General features: G+C 37.5%; 1 protein-coding gene across 1 annotated transcript; it reads left to right on the forward strand.

Moving 5' to 3' along the window:
- Positions 1 to 4,585: 4,585 nt before the first annotated feature.
- Positions 4,586 to 6,559, forward strand: LOC112750341 (delta(8)-fatty-acid desaturase 2). The gene has a single exon (XM_025799032.3). The coding sequence runs from the start codon at positions 4,946 to 4,948 to the stop codon at positions 6,326 to 6,328; it is 1,383 nt and encodes a 460-aa protein (XP_025654817.1). The 5' UTR covers positions 4,586 to 4,945; the 3' UTR covers positions 6,329 to 6,559.
- Positions 6,560 to 10,529: the final 3,970 nt, after the last annotated feature.

Genomic DNA, 10,529 nt, shown 5'->3' on the forward strand with positions numbered 1-10,529 from the left:
AAAGAGAAGAGGGAGAATAGAGAGAGAAAAGGGAGAAAAGAGAGAGAGAGAGGATATAGAGTGAGAGAAGGTGAGAGAGAAAGAGAAAAGAGAGAAAGGAAGGGAAGGAAAGAAAGAGGAGAAAGAAAGAGAGGAGGCAAAGAAAGAGAGAGAAGAGGAGAGAGAAATAAGGAAGGGGGAGAGAGAAATATGAGAGAGAAAGAGAGAAAAGGAAAAAAAGAGAGAGAGAGAGAGAGAGAAAGAGGAAGAGAGAAGGGAGGAGAGAGAGAAAGGAGGGAGAGGAGAGAGAAAGAAAATGGGAGAGGGAAAAGAGGGAGAGAGAGAAGAGAGAGAGAGAGAGAGAGAGAAGGGGGAAGGGAGGGAGAGCAAGGAGAGGGGAGAAAAAGGAAAGACATGGAGAAAGAGCGAGAGGAAAAAGAGAGAGAGATGAGGGTAAGAAAGAGGAGAAGGAGAGAGAGAGGAAGAAAGAGGGGAGAGAGAGAAGAGGAGAGGAGAGAGAGAGAGAGAGAGAGAGAAAGGGGGAGAGTGAGAAAAATGAGGGAGAGAGAGAGAGAGAGAGAGAGAGAGAGAGAGAGAGAAGAAGAGAGAAGGGACGAGAGAGAGAGAGAGAGAGAGGAAGGAATTGGGAAAGAGTGGGAGAGGAGGGAAAGGATAGAGAGAGAGAGAGAGAGACGAAGAGAGATGGGAGGGGGAGAGAGGGGAGGGAGAGGAGAGAGAGAAAGAAAGGGGAAGAGAGGGGAGAGAGAGGAGAGGGAGAAAGAGGAGGAGAGAGAGAGAGGAAGAGAGACGGGAAGGGAGAGGGAGAGAGAGATGGAAAGGAGAGAGAAGGGAGAGAGAGAGAGATAGGAAGAGAGACGGAGAGAGAGAGAGATAGAGAGAGAGAGAATGGAGAGAGAGGAGGGAGACAAAGAGGAGAGAGAGGGGGGAAAGAGAGAGAGAAGGAGAGAGGGGAAAAAGAGGAGAGAGAGAGGAAGAGAGACGGGAAGGAAGAGGGAGAGAGAGAGAGATGGGAAGGAGAGGAGAGAGAGAGGAAAGGAAAAAAGAGGAAAGAGAGAGAGAGAGAGAGGATGGAGAGAGAGAGAGAGAGAGAGGATAGAGAAGAGGGAGACAAAGAGGAGAGAGATAGAGAGGAGGGAGAGGAGAGAGAGAGAGGAGAGGAAAAAAGAGGAAAGAGAGAGAGAGGAGAGAGAGAGGAGAGAGAGGAGGGAGACAAAGAGGAGAGAGATAGAGAGGAAGGGAAAGAGAGAGAAGGGAGAGAGGGGGAGAAAGAGGAGAGAGAAGGGAAAGAGGGGGGAGAAAGTGGAGAGAGAGAGGAAGGGGAGAGAGAAAGTGAAAGGAGAGAGTGAAAGAGTATGTAAAAACTAATTTTAGAGTTTAAATAAAACCAGTTTTAATTTGGTTTAAAACTAAACTGAACCATAAAAACTGGTTTTTAATAAACTGGTTTTCATAAAAACTATGGTTTCAGTTCAGTTTTTTATTTAAAAAAACTGGTTTATTTAGAACAGTTTCAGTTCAGTTTCAATTCAGTTCAGTGAAAGCAGTTTTTTTGCACACCCCTACACACACATTACTTTACACCTTCTTAAAGCATGAGTAACTAAACCTCCTTGTTAAGGATAGGAGCTCTGCTTATTCGCATGGATTAATATCATTACTTTTCTACTTTAATATATGTTTGATTCTATTCTATGATGCAATGTCGTTCTTCATCCTTATGAATATGGGGTGGAACGAAAGTATGACCCCTTATTCTACATGAGTTCTTGCGAGTCCTTGACAGCATAGTATTGAGCTGCAGTTTGAGAATGCATCACAGATTACAACAGAGTATCTGAGCTAATTGGGATAAGTGACATAAAATCTCGTTAGTCATGGGTAATTGAAGTTTCTGTGGTGCTAAGGCTAGAATCCTGAGCTTCATTCTCCAATCCAGAAGATATGACCTTGTTTATGGCATTTTGAGTAGTATCACCAGAGATTGAATTTCATGAGCTTCACTCTCGTTCAGATCAAATGACCACTGACCCTGGCGCTTGGTGTGGATCAAATGAGATTAATGACCACTGACCCTGGCTTTAATCACTTACAGCCTTGCCATTGAATGAATCACTCATTGTTAAAGTAGTCAATAAGAAGTATTAAACCAGAAAGATAAAGTATCTCTGAGGCCTTAACTGTTTTATTATTATTGTTTCTACGTTATCTCTTTACTGTTTTCTTTATTTTCTCGTTTATGCGCACTCAACAACAACAACTATCTTTCTATTCGCCTGACTAAGATCTGCAAGATAACCACATCTTGCCAATCCAACAATCCTCGTGGGATTGACCCTCACTCACCTGAGGTATTACTTGGACGACCCGATGCACTTGCTAGTAAAGTAGTGCGAGTTCACCCACATACACACCAAAATCATAATTCCCCATTTGAAAGTACCCCTCTATGTTCTTAAGCTAATTCTTTTTATATTGATTAAATATGTTTGTAATACATTGTTATTGGAAGTTTAGGTATTTTTATTTATATGGCGTTATTTTTTAAATTGGTATTAATCAAATCGAACATTTCAATTTGTTTGAAAAAGGAAAATAAGTTATAAATCAGCTTGGGTGCAATTTTAATGTAAAAGTTTTTTTTATTTACAAAAATGCAAATTGAATTATATGATTTGTGATTTTTCTAAAAATAAGCTAAATAATGTAAATCGGACCGTATAATTTATGGACACCACCGTACAAAGAAAAAAGAAATTGGTGCCTCCAATTTTCTAAAGGCCAAAACAGTAAAAATCATATTCCATGACTCATGTTTTTGTGATACACACTTAGATGGAGCATAGTAAGTCATTTTGTATTTCGTAAATTAAAAAGTTCATGTGTTTATATTTATAATTTTTAAAAATTAAGATGCTTTTGAAAGCACTTAATAGAATTTTTTAAAGTTAGCTTATATTTAAAAAAAATAAAAAATCTAATGTAATCTCATACTTTAATAAATGTCAAATTTAATTTTTATATTTATATCTATTATAATATTTTTAAATTTTAAAAACTATTTTACCAAACATAATTATTGTTACTTGTATTTATTGAAAATTATTTTTAATTTGATTTAAAAAATATAAATACTATAATTTAAAAAAAATTATCTTTTAAAAATTAATTTTTGTAAGCTACTTTTACAAGATAAACTTTATCAAACTAAGCCTAAATATAATAAGTGTATGTTCTAATCCCAACCCCGCAGACACACCTCTCTGCAGTGATTAGGGGTGGCAAACCGGGCGAAATCTACTAGGTTGGTCCGCGTAACCCGCCAAAAAGATGGGTTGGGCTGAAAATTTGAAACTGCCAAACTTAAAAAGTTCGTCTAACCCGCATTGTCTAATCCATGGGTTTTGGCGGGCTTCAACGAGATGGGGCGGGCTTCTCCGGTGGGCCAGGCATTTTTTTACAAATTTCTATGTATTATTGATCTACAAGAGGATGAAGATGATAATTAAAGATGTTCTAAGTTATATTTTGGATTATGCTTTATGTTTGATTGATTATAAACTTGAAGATGTTTAATTATATGTTTTGGAGAATGTTTGTTTTGTTTTGGATAATGTTGATTTTATTATTTTGTTTCAAAAAAGTTGGTTTATGATTATATTTATTACATATTTATAATTATAAAGACTTTAATATTTGTGAATTTAAAAATTATAATTTTTTATCTCTTTAAAAATTATAAATTTATTGAAATGGTTGTGAAATTATATATTATTTAATATTTAATAATTTATAAAAAAATTTGACAAATTTAACATATCAACGTGCTAATTCGCTATTAAATGAGATTAAAAAAAATTCAGAACTACCTCACTAAACAAAATGGAAGAGCCAACCTATCAAATAATGAATTTTTGGCGGAATGAGACGGACTTTTTTGTTTGTCAGTACTAGCGGTGATGAAACACCCTCTCTTAGCTTAGCATTGTGATTTTGCTTCACTTCTCTTCTCTGTTCCCGGAACAAATAGATAAATAAATTGCATTAATTAATTAACAAAATTTAATACAGTTCTCCAAAACAGAATAAAATAATAATAACACCATTAATATTTCAATAAACAAAAAAAAAAAAACTGAATGACCTAAACTACTTTTATTACTAGCTAGAATGATACATAACATCTCTGGTAAAAAACATTAAGAATGTGTTTGTAATACTTTGAGAATAAAATCTCACAAGAAAAATTTTAAGAGAATTTTAATTCTCACGTTAGTCTTCAAATTAAATCAGACTAAAAAAAGTCTAATTTGTAATTTTATTATTACTAAAGATTAAAATATCAAAATTATCTCTAATAAATAAATAAATAAAGATAAATAAAAAAAATCACAAAGACAAAATAATAAAAAACACACAATTCGTTTTATTCATACAATCAATTATTTCAAATTATGAATTTAAATTTGAAATAGAATTAGAATTCATCTCTTAAAAAAAATATAATTTTTTTCTCACTTTAATGCTCTCGAAATACACTCTAAACGTTTCAATTTCAAACCGTATAACAGCCAATAACAATAACAATAACAACAAAACAGAATAAAGTTCAAAACAAACCGAAGAGATTGAACAGAGATATTAGGTACTTTGAATTGGGTATTAGAGATCCCTCCTCAACCCCCCGAACGATTCAAATTCCAAATATCACTTTCTATGGGGTTGTCATTCTGAACAACGACAACCCCATTCCAGTTCAGAAATATAAAGAAAAAAAAGGTGATCCCTTTGGTTTTGCATTGTAGAATCAGAAACCAAACAACATTAACAAACCCCACATTTATCCTTTTTTCTCTTCTTTTCACCGATTCATATATATTATATACCCTTCTTTCATTGTTCACAATCTCATTCTCACTGTCGTCTCTTTCTTCTGTTGTTTTGGGATATGGAGGGTGAGATTGAGAAGAAGAGCCAGCAGGAGCAGAAGAAGCAAAAAGAGTACATAACGCAAGAAGAGTTAAGTCTCCACAACAAGCCAGGGGATCTATGGATCTCAATCCAAGGAAAAGTTTACAATGTCACAGATTGGGCCAAAGATCACCCTGGTGGTGATGTTCCCATTTTGTCCCTGGCTGGCCAAGATGTCACAGATGCATTCATAGCATACCATCCAGGAACTGCATGGTCCTACCTTGACAAATTCTTCACTGGCTACCATCTCAAGGACTTCAAGGTCTCTGAGGTTTCAAGAGACTACAGGAACCTTGCTTCTCAGTTCTCGAAGCATGGACTCTTTGATAAGAAGAACCATGTAACATCTTTTACTTTCTTATCGGTTTCAGTGATGTTCCTGGTTGTGATATATGGAGTTCTTTGGTGTCAGAGTGTTTGGGCCCATTTGGGTTCCGGTATGCTGCTTGGTTTGCTTTGGATGCAAAGCGCTTATGTGGGTCATGATTCCGGCCACTATGTTGTTATGACTAACAAAGGGTTTAACAAGCTTGCGCAGATCGTTGCAGGGAACTGCTTGACTGGGATCAGCATTGCGTGGTGGAAATGGACTCACAATGCTCATCACATTGCCTGCAATAGCCTTGATCATGACCCTGATCTCCAGCACATGCCGGTTTTTGCAGTCTCCTCGAGGTTCTTTAATTCGATTACTTCTCGTTTTTATGGTAGGGAGTTGAAGTTTGATTCTTTGGCGAGGTTCTTGATTAGTTACCAGCATTGGACTTTCTATCCTGTTATGTGCATTGCTAGGATCAACTTGTATGTTCAGACTTTCTTGTTGTTGTTTTCAACTAAGCGGAGTGTGCCTGATAGGGCATTGAACATAATTGGGATCCTTGTGTTTTGGACTTGGTTCCCTCTCCTTGTTTCCTGTTTGCCGAATTGCGGCGAAAGGATCATATTTGTGCTTGCTAGTTTTGCTGTTTGTTCTATCCAGCATATTCAGTTCTGTTTGAACCATTTCGCTGCCAATGTGTATCTTGGTAAGCCAAGTGGGAATGATTGGTTTGAGAAGCAGACGAGTGGGACGTTGGATATCAGTTGCGTGACTTGGATGGATTGGTTCTTTGGGGGTTTGCAGTTCCAGCTTGAGCACCATTTGTTTCCGAGGTTGCCGAGGTGCCAATTGAGGCAGATTTCGCCTTTGGTACAGGCTCTCTGCAAGAAGCACAATTTGCCTTACAGGAGTTTGTCGTTCTGGGAGGCAAATCGGTGGACTATTCGGACATTAAGGAAGGCTGCTTTGCAAGCCAGGGACCTAACCAACCCTGCTCCCCAAAATTTGTTGTGGGAAGCTGTTAATACTCATGGCTGAGGCACTTCAATATTTTTTTATGGTTCAGAACAATTTCAAGGTTTTTCTTTTTTTCATTTTTATTTTACTTTGTTTTCCTATTGTCAGTTTGCTAGTTCCCTAAAAGCACTAAATTTAAATTGGGGAATTGAGTTAGTTTTTATTAGGTGTGTTGTAGAAACAATGACCCTGCTGATATCACAGTGATGTACTTTTATTCAATACAGAATTTCAGATCAGATTTCTTTCTTATTTTTAAGAATCATATTTCTTTACTTGAACTGTTGGATTTCTTTATTTTTCGTCATGACTTTTTTTATCTTCCGATGGTTTGTTAGTTCCCCACATCCTTAATTTGGATATGAGTACTGCTATATCATACAATCAAATGTGCTTAACAATATCTCCAACCAGCAAAGTTTTTCTTTTTAATCTTTTCCAATCAATCAATTATAGTGCCCAAAACAACCCATCTTTCTCTATAAGGAGGTGTTAGGCATATTGTTGGATATTGACTAACTTTTTACGGTTATTCTAATTTGCATCTATTCTGATCATATTTGCATTTTCACCTCCATTAGCACAGGATTTAACTTGCATCATTCTTGATATTGATACAAGAATTCCATCAGATTGTATTGTTATTACATTTGTATACTCATATACCAGTTATTGAGCCTAATTCTTCTGTAATTTTGGGTGTATTTAGAAAGAGGATGAAATTATTGCAGTGATCCCTTTTCTGTTTGTTCCTGAAGCATTAATAAGGTGAAGGCTAATGAATCAAGATTTGCATGGACTTGATTGACTGTGACTTTGGCTTTTGATATTACAATGCCTCATACCGTAATGAATTAGTCTTGTGGCATCAGCTAAGGAAATAATGATGATTTTTGATAACCCGGGATTGGTTAAATACTGAAATCATATACACGGTTCATTTTGGTACATGAGTAGCAATGTTTTGTGATTTAAAAATAGAAAATTGGATAGCTCAACAAAAGAGGCAGAACAGTGTTGCCTCAAAATAGTAACTGTTTGCGGATGCTCAAATCTTGACATCTGAAAAGTGCTAAGGTCCTAATGGATTTGAATCAAGTTAGTTACAAACAAACCAGATATAACAACATTCACATGTGCGCAGGAAGTGTCTGAAGCAAATAGCGAAAAATGGAGGGCGATATAAATTCAAAACTTACTTTCTTTCTTTTTTTTTTTTTAACTGGGAATTATAAATAAGTCCAGATATTCTAATAACTCATTCCACTTTCCCTCTCTAGTTTGAGTTCCTTCTGTTCTGAATGTGTGCCCTAGCCAAATGGCCCATTAATCAAATGCTCATGAAATTTGATCCTTTTTGTGATATTAACCCATTCAAGCTTGCTTGGGCTTTGAGAGTGAGCGTTGCACGTCTATATGAGATACCTAGTATTCGTTTAATGATGAATGCGTTTGGTTTCTAATTATAAAATGTTTCATTTCACCGTAAAAAAATTAATTTTGCTGCATCAGCAACAAAAAATAATAGTCATGTTTAAGCCTTGTTTTTGCTAGTAGGTTGCTTCCGTACTTGTGTGCTAAATATGGGAAGGAATTTCATTAAAAGCTTGTCCTTTTCCTTCATTTCATTTAGACAGATTACCTCCGTTTTTTGCCCCCTTTAGGAATGAATCTTGCAGTGATTGAGTTAGGTGTGGAAGAGTTGTAATTAGGTAAAGCCTTCTCCAAAAATATTGACCAAAGTTACAAAATACTTTTACGCTTAACTTGGTAAGGAACAGCTGCCGAACATGGCAAAGTCAGGAAGAAGGTAAAAAAAAAAAAAAACTAAGATGGTATGGTACTTTAGGCAAAGACACCAGAGTAATATTGTCATATCCAAAAATAGATTTAATACTAGCTAGCATGCAGCAAGAAATATAGACACATGCCCAGACTTAAATTATGACTTGAAAAAAATTTAAATACTAGTCTAGTGATTTTAGTCGTTGATAAGATTAATAACTAAAACTATAAACTGTTGTTAGAACATGGATATTTCTAAAAAATTTTCACTTAAACAAGCCATCACATCAGCTACTTAATTAGGTTTTCTGAACACACAATTTGGCTACATTTCTCAATTTCTAGTTGGGTCATTCTATGATACAGATGTAAACCCATACAGATTTACAGATTTTGTATCTGACTGATTATGGGATTGACACGTTTATGTGTTGTTGCAGGGCTTGTCTCCAAGGTGGATAGTAGCTGGGGATGTGGCTGAGCCGTTAGCCAATGGTTTTTTGTTGGGGCATGTGTTGATGGACACTTTGAGTTGGGCTTTGCGTACAAAAAAAAGTGGGTATTGAAAGAGAATGGGTGTCTGTTTTTTGTTTTTTTTTCGGAGTGGGACAAAACAAAAAAGACACGAATGGCATGGTAGGGTCCATGGAGGGCGTACGATTGAGTAAGACGATTTCCCCAAATCGGAACCCCTAGGGTCGAGGTACAGGAATAGTGCCGGTAAAGGTGTTCGCGTGGAGGAGGTTCGAGGCGGGAAACAGGCAACAGTTGACGTAATGGGTTCGTGGCCTGTCGCTCGTTGAGTTCGCCTGGCGGTCGACGCTTCCACTGGAGGCGTGGTCGGAGGTAGTTGGTGGTGTTGGCGTTCTGTCGTCCGCGGAGGTATGAAGTAGATTGTTTCAGGTGTTTTGGATCATACTGTATTCACCATAGCCACTTTAGCTAGGGACATGCAAACACAGTTTTTTGACGGTTTATACTTTCTATCTCTTGTATTTCTGGGCTGTGTCCCTCAACCACAGGGTCTATGTCTACTGGCTCAACCCTGCAGCATCATCCGGGTTATCCATGATCTCTGGTGAGTAGTGTTCTTTCATGATGTGCCCTTCATTTTTTTCATTAGGAAGTCTGAGACTGTTATGTGATTGGGGGAGAAAATGAATGATGTAGAGTTGGCTGTTATTTCAATCCTGTAGTCTTCTTTTATGTTCTGGTTAGTAGGGAAAAACTGTTGTAGGAGAAATCTAGGGGGCGATGGATTTATGGATGTGGTGGTAAAAAAACGTTATGGTGCCAGTGTGGAGAAAGGTGTTTTTTCGGTTGGAACTAATGGTTACTGTTAGACATTCCCCGTTGCAGGCATCGCTATCATCTGAAACGTGCTGTTCGGAGATGAAAATGTTAGGAATGTGTTAGTTATTTTAGTGACAGTAAAAATTTAAAATTTTTTTCTTTGCACCATTAGTTAAATGCATACTGTATAACTAACCAGCTTTCGAGTTAACCAACCATTTAGGTAGAAAATTGTGAAAGATGTCGACTGACCGTAAAGGTATTCCGAAAGCCGTCGGGGTTAACCTTTTTTCGTAGGCGAAAATGCACGAATTAGATGTAGTGGGAGCAAATAGTTGATCGCACACAAATATGTAGGCTCCTAAAAAGAAACAGCTACTGGCTGAACACGCGTGTTATATGTTTTTCAGGAGAAAATGGTTTCATATGCGAAGCATTCGATAGAGTAAGTCTGCGATTCTGTTCTGTATTGGTTGTTATTAGAATGTCACATAAGGCAGTTGTTGTTATTGTTCGTGGTTGTTGTGAGTTTGTTGTCTAGTGCACCGGAGTTTGTTGTGAGTATGTTCGTGGTCATTGATTCACGTTTCATTTGTAACAGGATGGATGATCACCATCTGATTTTATAGGGTGATATAAGTATTTACATATGCTTAGGCTGTCATACATTTTTTAATCGGTTGAATAAGTTTCTTCACTTGCGTCACTTGTGGTTGTTTCATGTTACGAAGGTATATTTTCCAGTTGATTGAAGTCCTGTGAGTTTGAAGATGGATTCCACCCCTCCGTTTAGTTGTGGTGACGATGACACAGATTGGCTAAGTGAAGAAGATTTTTCTGGTGTGGCTAGCTTTAGTGGGAAGGACGAGGAACCCTCGTTTGAGACTGACTCTGAGGGAGGCGACACGACTGAAGAGGTCCACGGGAACGGATTTGGCGTAGACCCGGTGCCAAGTGACGGGGATGCTCCCGGCTTCAGGTCCACGGAGGATTTTGTGGACCAGGTGTTTAAGACCGAGGAAGAGGCATATGCGGCGTACAAACAATTTGCCCGCTTAAGGGGGTTTGGGGTAAGGAAGGGTGACGTGGCTCGAGTAGACGGTGTTTTGGTGCAGCGAGAATTTTTTTGCCACCGGGAGGGTAC

This window comes from Arachis hypogaea, chromosome 15 (assembly GCF_003086295.3).
Source record: "Arachis hypogaea cultivar Tifrunner chromosome 15, arahy.Tifrunner.gnm2.J5K5, whole genome shotgun sequence".
Classification (NCBI taxonomy): Eukaryota; Viridiplantae; Streptophyta; class Magnoliopsida; order Fabales; family Fabaceae; genus Arachis; species Arachis hypogaea.

What these genes read in the sequence shown, in the direction of transcription:
- LOC112750341 (XM_025799032.3), top strand. Translation starts at nt 4,946, where the DNA reads ATGGAGGGTGAGATTGAGAAGAAGAGCCAGCAGGAGCAGAAGAAGCAA.